Here is a 16,065-nt window from a genome sequence, read left to right on the forward strand (position 1 = left end):
ATAAAGTTAATACATTTTATCTATTCTCTGTTCTCTGAGATGTAACAAAAAAGTGCTTCATTTAATGTAAACATCTACAATGGAGGTTGAAGCGGGAAAAGGTGATTTGAAGTATTCTATGGTTATGGAGGCTTTAACAGCATTTGCCTCATTGTTTGAGGTTATCCTTTTACCGAGTGCAATTTGTATTATTCATACGGGTCATGTAACTTGCTGCCAAATGACCGAATGAGAGGTTATGAAATGTTTCTGACTTTGATGCTTTTCTGAGGGATCAGTTTTATCAGTAGTCATTAGCCCCAGTACGGTGACATGCCTTGAATTGTACGTGTATTGTTGCTGCTACCTGACTGTGTACACAACGGTGTCATGGAACTGCAATACTGTAGCAGTTGATAAAGGTTGCATCAACCCCCAGCTCCGTCAGCAGAATAAAATCATCAGGTTACCAGAAGTAGATAAAAGAGTCTTTGAAGCTAAAGGAATGTACTGGTAGGCAGGTTATCAACCCTAAAGTGCATGGGACGAGATTAGCTTAGCCTAGTTGGGCCCATACAACTAACTTTTGGGTCAATCCAGCCCCAAGGTCACTCCTTTCCCAGTTGTGTTATCCTAGTGACCAAACCTAAGCTTATTGAAACCATCCTTTATTTGTACTGACAGATCACAGGGCTGACTCTGACCTGTTCCAGACTTGAATCCAGATTTTCCTCCTATTCATGACAGGAAGTTCTGAGAGAGTGCCTAGTCAAAGGCCACACCTCTTTGAACCAACAGTCACCAACACCAAGACTGTTTAGGATCATTGCAGTGGCTGGCCAAGAGATAATTTTACCTGTGATGCTTTTCCACAGCTCTGCGTGGCCCTAATTGCCGTAGATTATGATAAGTGAATGAAGTTGTGGAGTGGACCCTGATAAACCATAAAAAGACAAAGATAAGATAAAGATAATATGTTGTGGTCAGTTTTGCAACAGATATGAGGTACCGGTAATTATCTTATGCCAGTATGGAAAACAGGAGGGGTAATCTTCAAGGACATACAGAACCAACTTATATTGCAGTTTTCTTTGTATTTTCCTTTACCAAAGTCCTGTCTATATGTCTGTCTATCTATCTCTATATTTGTCTTTCTATCTATCATCTGTCTATGTATCTGTCCGTCTATCTGTATATCTATCAAGCTGTATCTACTGTCTATCTCTGTCTTTCTATCTATCTATCTATTTACTGTACAGAATCTACTTATCCATCTTCGTGTTCAGATGTGTGTGATGGTGAGGAGTTGGTGGAAGGTACATTGGAGCCGGCCAAAAACATCAAAGCCATCGACCGCTCTACTGTTCACCGCATCTGTTCTGGTCAGGTGAGTCTTGTTCTTGTTTTTGTGACCTTAGGCTCGTCAGGTGTAAATTTGGTGGACTATCTATCTGTCTATCTACAACCCGACCCCCTAATCCCGCTAAGGGTGGCCGCAAACATAACGCCTCCAAGTCGCTCTGTCACCCGCCATTTGACTGCCCTTCCTCCAACTCATTCCCCCCTCCCTCATGTACCTCTCAACTCCATCCTTGCAGACTAAAATTTCCCTTCTCATTCAGTCCACCATCCTCAATCTGGGGAATAGAAGGGAGTTGAAGGACATTTGTATAACGGCAGTAAAGCTGTCTGTGGAGAAGATGGAGAGTGAGAGACTGATGAGGAGAGTGTATGTGAGTGAGGTGGAGGGGGGGAGAGGAAAGGGGAGGCCAAAGATGAGATGGAGGGATGGGGTGGAGAGGTATATGAGAGAGGGGGGTGTGAGCTGGGAGCGGGGCAATGACATGACAGGGGACAGGACGACATGGAGGCAATTTGTTTGTGGCCACCCCTTACGAGATTAAGGAGTCTGGCAATAGATAGATAGAAAGCTGTTATATTGGTGCCACCACATGAAGGTATCCTGGTCTAGCACACTCTTCCTTTATTTCCATTCTTCCTTTATTTATCTGTGTACTTATTTATTTATATTTTACACAACCCTGTAACTGATAATTTGAAAAAATGATTTAATACAATTACTTAATTTTTATAGAGTGGTGTTCAATACCGGTATGTTATATATAACTGAGCTTGTTTGAAACTGCTTTAGGCATTATAACTGAGAAAATTATTTGGCTAGATACAATGACAAACTTATTATTGCCCTTGTATGGTAGGATAACTCTAGCTATTCCGTGTAGCTGCCTGGAAGCAAATAGTGGAAATAAAAAAGAAAGGAACTCATGTGGTATATTTGTAAGGATATTATGCTGACTCTGTGTGTGGAAGTACTGAATAACCCATCTCAAGACAGGACAGATAAATAAACCATCACAAAACAGGAAAAATGATTATTATTTTGTGGCAGGTTGTGTTGACGTTGGCGACGGCGGTGAAGGAACTGGTGGAGAATAGTCTGGATGCCGGCGCCACCAGTGTGGAGGTGCGGCTGAAGGACCACGGCGCCACACTGATTGAGGTGCTGGATAATGGCTCTGGGGTGGATGAGGCAGACTTTGAGGGCTTAAGTGAGTTGTCTTCACCCTTATAAATAAGGCACAGTGATCAAGGCTTGTGGGTATAGATAGATAAATAAATCACATAGTATTGAAATTTTCAGAATGGTCCAAAATCGTAACAAAAAAAACAAAAAAAACAAAAAACTGTTATGTTACTCTTTTTCAGCCCTAAAGCACCACACCTCCAACCTGCAAAACTTTGAGAAGTCAGGATGATGATGATGGTGATAATGATGCACAGTTACTCTTTTTCATCCATAAAGAGACATTGAAAGAATAGGATGTTGATGATGATGGTGATGTTGATAATGATGATGTTGATGTATGTTTACTCTTTTGCAGCCCTGAAGCATCACACGTCGAAGCTGCGGGACTTTGAGGGGCTGGAGGGAGTGAGTACATTTGGTTTCCGTGGTGAAGCACTGAGCTCCCTGTGTGCGCTGGGTGACGTCACAATCACCACACGACACACCACGGCACCGGTCGCCACACGCCTCACATTTGCTCACTCTGGCTCCATCACAGAACGCACACACACTGCTAGACAGGTAGGTAAGACTTTTGATTTAGGATGCATAGGGAATGATTGCAGCTGGGTGCAGAAAGTAAGAAGTGTGAACGTTGGGGGTTGTGAGATGCAGACCGAAAAAAACCTGGGATGAGGTCATAGTGTGACTTCAGGGACAAGGGACTGAACAGGGAGGCTGCCAGAGATCAAGCAGGATGGAGAGCCGCCATTAGGTTACCAAGGCCAACACATACAAGCATTTTGGAGCCTTTATAAATGATACAATACAAAGGAGGCTACAGATTATGACTGTAGATAGACAGATAGATAGATAGTATTTACAAAAAAGAACGATATAAATCTACATTCTTGTGTCAGGTTGGAACGACAGTGTGTGTTCAGGGACTGTTTTCAACACTGCCGGTACGATACAAGGAATTCCAACGCAACATCAAGAGGGAGTTTAACAAGATGGTTCATGTATTATACTCTTACTGCCTCATCTCCACTGGGGTCAGGTCAGTCGTCTGTTTATCTATCTGAATGAGTGTCTATCTATCACTGTGTCTGTCCATTTGTTCATCTGTTTAATCATTGTTTAAACTTAGAATGTTTGTATTTGTCTGCCGGCCACTCTGTGTTTGTCTGTCTACATTTTTTCCTTTTGTTTGCATGTCTTTTTCCTCTATGGATTTGCTTATCTGTCTTTCTTTCTGTGTTTGTGTATCTGTCCATCTTTCCATGTGTGTGTCTGTCTATCATACTGTGTTTGTTTATGTCTCTTTCTTTTAACAGTTATTTATCTGTTTGTACCCCCTTCCACATTTGCTTATGATTGTATCTTTCCTTCTATTTGTGTTTATTGCCCAACTTATACATAGGGACCAGTTATTAGTGTGAAAAATAAGAAAGTACAGATAATACTGTAGTCAGCCACAGAAGCACAATTGTCATGGGTTTCAGAGACTTCCTGTACATCTTCTTTACCCATTTATTTTCCACTGTACACTTTAATACTGTATTCCTTTGTGTGTTATTTGATGCCATTTTAATAGGACATAATTGTATAACGAACGTAAAAGATGATATTGTATTTCTTTTACTCTGATTTAGCCCAGATTTTCGTCCTTTTGCAGCCCATTTGACACAGTTCAGTGGTGAAATAAGACAATACCGTAGCTCTATACCCTGTCCATAGCACCTCTTCATGACTGGCATCATATTTAAGTGTAAATCTGTAGTTATAATTCAGCATTCAAAATGGAAAAATGGCAGTTTTAGGCCAAGTTAGAGAAAAAAGAGTATAGTGTGCAGGACATGAGCAGTTTTGTTGGTGATGTTGTTAAGGACCTTTACTCCTTTCAAAGTGAACTAGGTGGACTGCAGGCTGAAACTCCCATTCTTCTGTAATTCACCACCCTGTCTGGGGAAGGGAAGGGTATTGAGGGATTTTTATACAACTGGGCAGTGGAGTTTCATACAAGCTTGCCCCTCACTCCCACTCCATTCCATCGTCCTTCAGGATAACTTGCACCAACCAGACAGAGAAGGGCAAAAAGACCACCATCGTAGCAACCAGCGGCCACCCCACCGTCAAGGACAACATCTCTGCCATCTTTGGGGCGAAACAGGTGACCCACACACACACACACACACACACACACACACACACACACACACACACACACACACACACACACACACACACACACACACACACACACACACACACACACACACACACACACACACACACACACACACAATACTGGGTTTTTCTGTCCGAAGCTGAAGATACTTGTTTGATGGTACTGTAACAGTAGTGAATATAAAATGTGTTATTAAAGTCTATCTGTCTATTGCCAGATGCCTTAATCCCATAAGGGGTGGCCACAAACAAATCGCCTCCATGTCGCCCTGTCCCCCACCATTTCACTGCTCTGCTCGCAGCTCACACCCCCTCTCTCATATACCTCTCCACTCCATCCCTCCTTCTCATCCTTGGGCCCCCCCCCTCTCCCCCTCTCCACCTCTCTCACATACACTCTCCTCACCAGTCTCTAATTCTCCATCCTCTCCACATGGCCAAACCACCTCAGTGTGTTATTAAAGTGAAGGGTTTAAATCAGCTCATCACCTTACATGTCCTCCCCTCTCCCTCCCCCTCTAGGCATCAACACTACTGGAGCTGCGACAGTCACCAGCCTCAGAGGAAGCGCTGTCAGAGTTTGGCCTTAGCAACTCAGCAGACGGTTCACAAGGTATGACAACACTTTACTCTGACAACTCTTTACTGTGACAACACTTTACTGTGACACCACTTTACTGTGACACCTACTGTGACAACACTTCACTGTGACACCACTTTACTATGACACCATTTTACTTACCACCATCTTTCTTTACTTACCACCATTCTTCAGCTAGGTATGCCAACACTTCACTTATCTTTCTTTCATTATTCATCCATTGAGTCCTTGAGCCAATGATATTTTTTGTGGTTTATTCTTGTTACTTCCCTGTTCGTTCCTGGTGATGTGGAAGTTGTAAGATTGACTCTAGTTGGTGGTTACTGGCTAAATTTTCTGTTCAGTCTTGAATTTATGTCAGGTGTGCTGGCAAGGGTTAGAGATCTTTGTCTGGTTAGAACAAGGTTAGAAAAATTTGTCAGGTTAGAAGAGGGTTAGATATCTTTATCAGGTTAGAAGAGGGTTAGATATCTTTATCAGGTTAGAAGAGGGTTATATATCATTATCATATTAGACCCAACTTTCCTTTGCCTTTCCCACAGACCTGGTGCTGGAGGGTTGGGTTTCGTCTTGTGCCCACGGACTCGGCAGACCATCTCCTGACCGACAGTTTTATTTTGTCAACTCACGCCCCTGCGATCCTCCTAAGGTCAGTATAAAACCACTAAAGATTCATCCTTTTTATTGTACTCTTCTTTCCATCTAATGTTTTTTTTTCATTTCTCAAGTTGCCGTTGATGAGAAAGTGTGAAGGGTGTTTGCTGTTGTTTAGAAAGTGTGAGAGGTGTTTGCTGATTGGAAAGTGTGAGGGGTGTTTGCTGAGTAGAAAGTGTGAGGGGTGTTTGCTGTTGGTTAGAAAGTGTGAGGGGTGTTTGCTGATTGGAAAGTGTGAGGGGTGTTTGCTGTTTAATTAGAAAGTGAGGGGTGTTTGCTGAGTAGAAAGTGTGAGGGGTGTTTGCTGTTGGTTAGAAAGTGTGAGGAGTGTTTGCTGTAGAAAGTGTGAGGGGTGTTTGCTCTTGATTGGAAAGTGTGAGGAGTGTTTGCTGTTGAAAGTGTGAGGGGTGTTTGCTGTTGATTGGAAAGTGTGAGTGGTGTTTGCTGTTGAAAGTGTGAGGGGTGTTTGCTGTTGAGTAGAAAGAGTGCGTCATGAATAACAGCTGTAAAGGGAGATAGCTGGACACCCACTCCTCTGTATTGAGCTGTGGCATCCAAGAGAATTTCAGAAATGATGATTTGGCCATGTGGAGAGGATGGAGAGTGAGAGACTAAGGAGGAGAGTGTGTGTGAGTGAGGTGGAGAGGGAGGGGGAGGCCAAGGATGAGATGGAGGGATGGCGTGGAGAGGTATATGAGAGAGGGGGATGTGAGCTCGGGGGAGGGCAGTCAAATGGTGGGTGACAGAGCGACTTGGTGGCGTTTTGTCTGCGGCCACCCTTTGCGGGATTAGGGCGTTGGGCTATAGATAGATAGAACTAAGGGCAGGAAAAGGCATAAATGGGCAGCATGTATGAAAGACTTATGTTTACCTTTATCCTGTTTTATGTACATGGGTGTCCAGAGTTGTGAAGGAAGTGATAAAAAGTGGACATATAATAAGACTTCTGTTTTCCTTCCCCCTGGTTTGTGTACGCAGGTTTCAAAAGTCGTGAATGAAGTGTACCGTCAATATAACCGGCACCAGTCCCCCTGTGTGGTGCTCAATCTGCGTCTGGGCCAGTCCCTCGTGGACGTCAACCTCACCCCAGACAAGCGACAAATCCTGCTGGCTCCAGAGAGACTCATACTGGCCACATTGAAGGTCTGCAGCTTTCATACTCAATGTTACTATACCTGTTTTACTTTAACGACCTAAAATTGCCATCACTTCATCTTGAATACACTACCCTTTTTTTTTTTTTTTTTTTTTTTTTTTTTTTTACTTAAACGACCTAAAATTGTCATCTTCCATCTTGAATGCTGAGTTGTAGCAATAGATTAACTACTTTTTTACTTTAATGGCCTAAAATTGCCATCTCTCCATCTTGAACTCCGAGTTGTAACGAAAGATTAACATGAGAATATAATGCTTGCCACAAAGACAAGACGTATTGTATAAAGGATATAGAGCTGCAATATCAGTTAATTCTGCTATTGCACTACATCAAATAAGCTGCAAATGGCTCAAATCTGGGCCAAATTAAGGTGAATGAAGTATAGTATCTCATGTCTCATATTCCCAGGTCCTCTAGAGTTAAAGGTGATAAAGGATTTTTTTATAGAGTTTGTTTAGTTATTTTCTTTATTAATTGTGGCGGGGGACAGGGTGACATGGAGGAGATTTGTTTATGGCCACCCCTTACGGGATTGAGGCGTCTTGCAAAGGATAGATAGACAGATATATAGATTTGTGGCTGCTTTCAAACCAAGTACTTTGTGTAGAATCATCTCACACACCAGTACTCAAAGGAAGGGTTAGCTGCCCTCACCTCACCTCTCCTTCCATATCCTTCTTTTCTTTTCTTTTTTTATTCCCCGAACTGCATCTCTCTGGAACTCGCCTCCCCAGAGTTGTTTCCCCCCAGACTTCAACGTACAGCTGTTCAAGTCTAACTGTTACAGATATTTTATGAAGGAGGATGCCAGTAATCTGGTGTATGGATTTCTGTGTTATTATTTTTTAATTCATTTGGTTTTCCTTCCTCTGTTCTGTTATTTATGAAAGAAAAAAATGTGAAGAGAGAAATATAGGTACTGTGCATTAGCTTGAGAGGGAAGGATGGGGTGGAGAGGTATACAAGAGGGGGGAGTGTTGGAAAATGGGGAGCTGTAGATATATAAATGGAGGTAAAGATGCCAACCTGTTTTGCAGACGTCCTTAATTCGGCTGTACGAGAACATCCCGTCAACATACAACGTCAACAACACCCCCCTGGCCACCCCCGCACCTCGACCCGCCCTGCCCACACCCTCTCCGTCCACAACCACCACACCCAAGCTCTCGGCCCTCACCCAGAGGTTTGGTCGTAACTCCACCACATCTCCCGGCCAAGACTTATCCCCACTGGCATTCAAACGCTTACTCTCGGACACACCCAAGGCTCCTGTAAATAAACGTAAGAGCTTGTGTGTGTGTGTGTGTGTGTGTGTTTTTAGGTGGTGTAGTATGTTCATTCTAACCTGGCAAAGTTATTTAACCACTTTCAGCCCAGTTGGTGGCCAGGTATAGTCAGATGGGAAGGCTGATTTGAGTAGAAACCAAGGAGACTCATTCTTACCTCATAACGAAGGCTGAATCAAAGTTCGGGAAATGAGGCCTTTGTTTTTAAGCTGTGGTAGTGGCCCAGTTGTGTGGTGGTAGGAGTAGTGATAGTGGTGATGGTGTGGCGATGGTGTTGGTAGTCATTGGTGTTGGTAGTGGTGGTGGTGGTGGTGGTAATATGGATTTTTTTTTTTTTTTTTTTTTTGTTTTTTTTTAATGATGATGATGGTGATTATGATGAAGTTTTAATTTTCCTTTACTTTTATGCTCTCCTTTTTTAATCATCGTATTTCTTGATTTCACACTTTCCATTTTTGTGGGAAATAGAGTGATTATTATGGTGGTGATGATGAAATATAATGATGATGATGATGATGACAGTGATGAGTAATTGTGATGATTTTAGGTATCCTCATTTTCTGTTTCCCAAAATTTTAGGTATCCTCATTTTCTGTGTCCCCAAATTTTAGGTATCCTCATTTTCTGTGTCCCCAAATTTTAGGTATCCTCATTTTCTGTGTCCCCAGAGCCCAAATTGATGACGTTCTTCAAGAGGAATTTCTCCGAGACCAAAAAACCCGAGTCCGACGATACCCTCACCAGTGCGACTCACGGCATTGAAGGGACGGCACCTCACACTGGCCACAGCACCCAGGACACACAAGACACAGGCAAGGAGGCGGATGGGGCGGAAATAAACGGAGCAGATCCCCCGTGTTTGATGGAGGCTGAGATTGAGGAGGAAGCGAAGGATTTGGATGTGCTCGGCTCAAGTGACGCAGCTGACGGTACAAGTGGTTCGCGTTCCGTTGTTGATGAAGCTGGTGTAGAGGTGAATGGAACTGGTGTAAATGGCAGCTTTGTAAATGAAGATGGTGGTGTAAATGGCAGCCTTGTAAATGAGGAGAGTGGTGTAAATAGCAGCTTTGTAAATGAGGAGAGTGATGCAAATGGCAGCTTTGTAAATGAGGATAATGGTGTAAATAGCAGCCTTGTGAATGAGGATAGTGGTGTAAATAGCAGCCATGTAAATGAGGATGGTGAAATAAGTGGGGATTCTACTGCTGACAATGAACGAAACTCCCAGATGGACGTCGAATGTGATTCCACAAAGCTAAGTGAAAGCAGGATAGAAAATGGCAGTGTGGATGCAAACACTCCTAATTGTGTGATGGGAAGTGGGGCTAAAGGTTTACTGTCTCGGTTTGCGTCATCATCTTCCCTCACGTCAGACAGTAGCACCCCAGACACTAAAGCTACCAATGGCATGACAGGAGGTGGGGTTAAAGGATTGCTCTCTCGCTTCGCATCGTCGTCCTCGCTTCAGTCTTACACCACCTCCTCACCGAGCTGCAAAAGAGCCCACAGTGCTACCAATGATTTTCTTAACAGCCTGGCCAGCAAACGATCTAAAGTTACAAATACCGGTAAGACAACAGAGGGCAGTCCGTCTAGTCAGTCTGTGAACTTGAGACTAGATTCCTCTCAGAGTGCTTCAGAAGATGGTGTGCAGGTTATATATGAGAAAATTGGCCATACAGCATCATCAGGCATGGAGCACAGTGGTGAAAATGGTGTGTTAAGTGGAAGTGACAATGCCCAAGACCATGCTGATGGAAGTAAGGAGAAAAAAGTTATCCTGTGTGAGGAGTACTATGCCGGTGAATTCACAGAGCGTAGAAGAAGCAAGCAGGTGGAGTTTGACCTTGAGACCCTGAAGACCAAACTCTCGCAGGCAAAGGAGAGGAAGGGAGAGGGTAGAGGTCCAAGGAGGAGGTTCCGTGCCAAGATCTCCCCCTCAGACAACACAGCAGCCGAGGACGAGCTCAAGAGGGAGATTAGCAAGGAGATGTTTGCTGAGGTGAGGATGGGGGTTTTGTTTGTGTAATTCATATCACCATAACTTGGAAACTTTAGAAACTTTTGTACTTTTTTTTGTTTTTTGTAGCATAGTGGCAGAACACAATTATAAACTTGACAGAGATTTATCCCTTTTGTAGTTGATTTTCAAGAGGGAGATTAGAAAGGAGATGTTTGATGAGGTGAGGATGAGGAGTTTGTGTAATTCATTCACCATTACTCGGAAACTTTTGTACCTTTCTGTTTGTTTCCTGTAGCTTAGTGGCAGAACACAATATATAAATTTGGCAGAGATTTTTCCCTTTTGTAGTTGATTTTCCTTACCCCAGTGGCAGGATAATATAGTACTATGGCTCTACATCCTTCCTATAGTATTGCTTCATGTTGTAGTTATATGATGGGGATGATTTTTATATCTGTGATTAGTTAGGTTGTTCTTTTTGCCTCTCATTTTTTTACCCCCTTCTTTTCCCTCTGAATCCTCCCCCCTCCCTTTCTCTTCCTTCTCCCCTCTCTCTCTTCCCCTTTCCCCTCCCTTTCTCTCCCCCCCTCCCCCTCCCTTTTTCTCCCCATTTTTTCACATTCTTACCTTTCCTCTCCATGCTCATCTCTCTTTTCACCTCCCTCCTCCCTTTTATTTTGCTTTTTCTGTCTTCTGTCTTTCTTTATTTTCCCTCCTCCTCTTCCTTTCTTGTCCCTCCTCCCTCTTTCCTCCCTCCTCCTCCTCTTCTTTTCTCTTCCCTCCTCCTTTTCTTTGTGTCTCCTTCCTTCTCCTTTCTTCCTCTTTTCTCCAGCTCCTCCTTTTCTCCCATCCCTCACAATTTCCCATTCTCTTTAACAGATGGAGGTGTTGGGTCAGTTCAACCTTGGCTTCATCCTGGCTCGACTTGGCTCGGATCTTTTCATCGTGGACCAACACGCGACAGATGAGAAATACAACTTTGAGACCCTCCAGCGCACATGCGTCCTCAACACACAGCGCTCTGTCGTACCCCAGAGACTCGAACTGACAGCGGCAAACGAGGCCATATTGCTCGAAAACATGCCCATCTTCCGCAAAAACGGGTTCGAGTTCTGTGTTGATGAGGAGAGGCCAGCGGGTCGCAGGGTGAGCATCGTGTCAAAGCCGTACAGCCGAGGGTGGGAGTTTGGGGAAGACGATGTGGAGGAGTTGTTATTCTTGCTTTCAGATGCACCAGGAGTGGACTGCCGGCCATCACGTGTCCGGGCCATGTTTGCATCGCGTGCATGTCGGTCAGCGGTGATGATTGGCACGGCGCTGACAAATCGGCAGATGACACGGCTCCTTCGACACATGGGCGAGATGGAGCACCCGTGGAACTGCCCGCATGGACGACCCACCATGCGACACCTACTCTGCCTTGATATGATTGCCTCTCCAACATGACTCCTTAGCTGAATAAAATCATCTGACATCACCAAGAGGAGAACTAATAAGAATAATACAGTACAGTACTCATCTCACACAACTGTTATGGTACATAGGGAAGGTGGAGCAGCCATGGAACAGCCCCCATGGATGACCCACCATACAACACCAACTCTCTTGAAATGATTAACAGGTTACATATCAAACCTCCTCAGCTGAACAAAATTGTGTGTTGATAGGCAGTTTCTTAGATCATTTGGGGGAAGGAATACCTTATGTGTGCATGACCTCCCTTGTGTAATGACCGTTGTGAAGCCAGACTGTACAATGTATGATAAACTGGATGGTAAAGAAGAGGGTAAACTGTGGGCTAAGGAGGTTCCCTAGTACTTCAGGTGGATTGATGGTCGTGCAGTGCATATGGGTTTGAACTGCAAGAGGTGACTGGAGTGTTATGTGATAATGAATTACCATCATGGAGTTTAGATGATTTTTTAATGCATCTTCTTCATACTTAGGGCATGCACATCACTTTACTTCACATTTAGAGCATGTTTGTCACTTTTCTTCCTGTGTCACACTTAGGTCATGCCTGTCCCTTACCTTTGTACCTCACACTTAGGTCATTCTGTCACTTACCCTCTGGAGGCTTCATACCGGATGAGAGTCATGTATAGGTAGAGAAATACAGTATATCAAGCTTCACTCTAATTAGGTAAGTTAGCCAGCAGAGAGCCAATGAGAAATGTAAGTGCAGAAGTGGAATATTAGACAAACTGCAGTCCATTATTCAGTGTACTTTACTGTTTTGATCAAAGTTCAGTGTTTTAATGAGAAGATAAAATTGTTTGAAATGGAAATGATTGAGTTTTTTAAGATTGTACATGAATGAGAATTTGTGTGGATAATACCAGTTAGTGCCAGAATAAGGAATCAATTAGGTTCCAGAATTAGAGTACAGGATAGTTTAACCAGTATTATTGTATATTTCAATTCTCCAGTATTATTGTATATCTCAGTTCTCCAGTATTATTGTATATCTCAATTCTCCAGTATTATTTTATATCTCAGTTCTCCTCTCTCCAGTTTGTAATAAGTGAATTTCATGAACAAAAATTAATGGTGCATGTTTTTCACCATGAAGTGCATGGTGTATACTCTTATCCAAAATAGAATACAGTATTATATGTATCATATGAGCTTTGTATTGGTGAACAGGCATATGGTGTAGGCATGTACAGTATTATGAAGGGTAAATAAGTAGTACAGTATTAGTAATGTTTGTTATGATTTTACCTTTGTGGCCGGCTGTTCCCCCCCCCGTGTTAATATGTGGGTTGGCAGAGGGTTAGTTCCCCTCACTGTAAAACGTATACAACTCAAAGGACCACTCTTTGCGGGATTTAAGTGTCCGGCAATAGATAGATCGTTTTCAGGGAGATTTTAGAGGTGGATGTCTGGCCCTTGTTACCCTCTCCATTTTAGCTTGGTGGTCTAGTGATTAGGACGCCCCTGTCAGAGTGATAGTTGTTCTTTGGAATCTCCAAGAGGTGAATGGTTGGTTTTTGATCATGTAATGCCATCAGGGGAAGTAGGCTGGTCATCTACTTTTAAATGTACTGGAGCAAGATAGCCAAGATCTGTGCTCGTAAACATGAAGGGGATGATACTGGAATTGGTTGGTTTCCTGTTATTTTTTCTATGGTGGGACATTGACTTAAATACTAAGTCGTGGTTGTGTGAAATGTGGTGGGTATAAGTTTAATGTAGTAGGAATGAGTTCTTGGTTAGTACTCAAATCAACCTTCCATTCTGATTATGGTTGCTAATCAGTGGAGCTGGGAATTGTTAGGAATCTTCATCAGGTTAGAACATGCACTACAGGTATGTTTCTTGATAGTTTCCCATTTTTGTGTTTTCCCTTTCTATGTTTATGGATCTTGCCTCACCTCAGGATACTGAGTTGAGGTGCCTTCATGATGTGATGCCGACATGACCAGGCGATGAAGCTGCCTGGTTATACAAATGTCCCTCAGCTCCCTCCCTGTCTCCCAAGAGGAGGATGGTGGACTGTAGGAGAGTATCTTCAGTCTGTAGTTCACCAGGTTCATGTTCAGATGAGCCTGGGGTAACAACTGCTGAACTCACCCCATTTTACAAGTGGAAATTATGGTTGGGATAATCCTGATGACGCTTAATACATTTATGACCCATTTCACAGGACATTCTGTAGGTACCTGTAGTTCTAATTGTGTTATCCATTCCCATCCCACAATAAGCACAGTCACTTTGAAAAAGTTATTCAGGAAAGCCAACAGAGGTGAATGATAAGGACATGAAATGGTTAAAGGTAAAGGTGGGGGCAGATGTCATGAGGCACTTGGCTATGGTGCTCATCATTGTAGGTTTGTCCCTTGAATCTGTAGCAGGTTATTTATCCTCTCTCCTGGGGTACATGATCATTACAATCCAGGTTACCGCAGGTACTTTACCATCCCATTACTATGAATCAAATGATGCCAGTTGCCTGCAGCAGAAATCGAACCCTGGCACTATTTGTCTGTCTGGGCAATATAATGAGTGGGAAGGGGAGACAGAAAATGTGATATAGGAATGGAGTGGAGAGATAGGTGTGTAAACTGTAAGGGGGGCAGCCTAATGGCAGAGGACAGGGTGACATGGATGTGTTTAACTTGATCCCCCCGTACCAAATACTTGGATAGAATCTCCTTTTCTTATTCTTTGTGTATAAAGCATCTTATACTTTCCCCTCATAATTCAGCTGTACTTCTACACTGCTCAGAGGCTACTTCTCACTCCTGTATGTAATGTATCTATGATTCATTTACATTTTATCGCACATAGTTAATATTTGCTAATGGGCGTGTGGTTACACCCACGGACTTATCACCACTAACTGTATATAACTATCTGCTGAAGGTGTGTGGCAAGATCCACCACCTTTTGTTGTATAAGCACTCTGTATAGCTTTACAGCAATAAATATTTAATCATTAACCTCCAATCCCCTTTCCACTTCCGCGACCGAGGTCACCACCTCAGCCAGTCTCTCATAATATCTCATCCCATTCCTTTGTCATAACTCCAAACTTTCTACTGAACTTGATTCTCCCTTCTGGTAATTTATTACGTATTCCCATTGGGCTCATTATACTTAATTTATGCCTTATTTGTGTTACCCATACAATCTGTCATTATAGAGGGCGTAAACTTTAGCCATGAATGAACCGCACCCCATGTATGATAACCTGCATTTATTAAATAGACCTTAATTTTACCTAGCATTTTGAAACACTATTCTGGAGCCTGATTAATGCATGAACACCCTTGACTTTAACGCTTAGACCCAAAGCACATGTAGTATGATTTATTTTAATACTGATTTCTATACATATGTCATGTAAACAACCTGGCAACAAATCTACACACAAACGTAAACAAGCGTCAGGGGCAATATTTCACCAGGATTATAAAATATCAATAAAGTATCAAAATTTTCAATGAATGTATAACTTTTTTGCCTGAATCCATATCTACTTTGCTTCAATGGTGTACAGGATTATCTATATACATTTTAGAGACAAATTTCCGGTAATATAGGTGGAATTAGATCAAGTACGTGAAGAGGAAATAAAGAGTCGTGTTGCTGAGAGCTGAGGAAGGTGTCGGCAAGAGCTTTTATTTATTTTTTTACGATTGTTGCCGTAACAACATTAAAGTAAGTATATTGGCACATTGTGGTGGAAGAAGGAGGTACATGAGTCATATTCCTGGTCAAAAATGTATAAACTATGAGACTGGAATGGTGATGTTGGTGAATGAACATGTGTGATCTCAGGTGATTTAAGAGAAGAAACTTCATAAGGGAGGCGGTGTGGCTGTTTTTATTATATTATTTAATGGTGATGTTTGTTCCTGTAACCATTATTTGCATCTCAATACAGGAGGATGATTGAGTAATGTTTATAACCAACAGCTGTATATGTTTTAACCTTGATTTTTGTGGTGATTAAATTGAGTTCTAACGATCGTTTGTAGCTGATAAGGTTAAATGATGCTTCCCATTACTGTAGCTATCATTTTGCATCTCAGGCTAGGCAGATAATTGTGAGAAATATTCATAACCAGTAGCAGTGTTTTTGTTCCCTTCATTGATTTCTGTGTCCATAAATTCCTGTGAAGATGCATGATTTTCATTAACATGGCAGCCAGTATTCACGTCTTGGTACAGGAAGATAATTTTGAGAACTGTGGTATATTC

General features: G+C 42.6%; 1 protein-coding gene across 1 annotated transcript; it reads left to right on the plus strand.

The window, feature by feature from the left end:
- The first annotated feature begins 79 nt into the window (after positions 1–79).
- On the plus strand, positions 80–11,834 carry Pms2 (mismatch repair endonuclease PMS2). Its single transcript, XM_080273919.1, has 12 exons — positions 80–101; positions 1,266–1,366; positions 2,390–2,549; positions 2,883–3,088; positions 3,427–3,566; positions 4,571–4,679; positions 5,219–5,309; positions 5,840–5,946; positions 6,930–7,094; positions 8,145–8,388; positions 9,062–10,395; positions 11,236–11,834. Exons 1-12 carry the CDS (start codon positions 80–82, stop codon positions 11,800–11,802), a joined length of 3,246 nt encoding a protein of 1,081 aa, XP_080130045.1. The 3' UTR covers positions 11,803–11,834.
- The last annotated feature ends 4,231 nt before the right edge of the window (positions 11,835–16,065 follow it).

Source organism: Coenobita brevimanus, chromosome 56 (genome assembly GCF_032717465.1).
Source record: "Coenobita brevimanus isolate Jiangsu-jjx chromosome 56, ASM3271746v2, whole genome shotgun sequence".
Classification (NCBI taxonomy): Eukaryota; Metazoa; Arthropoda; class Malacostraca; order Decapoda; family Coenobitidae; genus Coenobita; species Coenobita brevimanus.

Excerpts from the sequence above, each read along its gene's own strand:
- Pms2 (XM_080273919.1), top strand. The coding sequence starts at position 80 with ATGGAGGTTGAAGCGGGAAAAG. Across the intron at positions 4,680-5,218 it reads CCATCTTTGGGGCGAAACAG|GCATCAACACTACTGGAGCT; the intron begins GTGACCCACACA and ends CTCCCCCTCTAG. Across the intron at positions 8,389-9,061 it reads CAAGGCTCCTGTAAATAAAC|AGCCCAAATTGATGACGTTC; the intron begins GTAAGAGCTTGT and ends CTGTGTCCCCAG.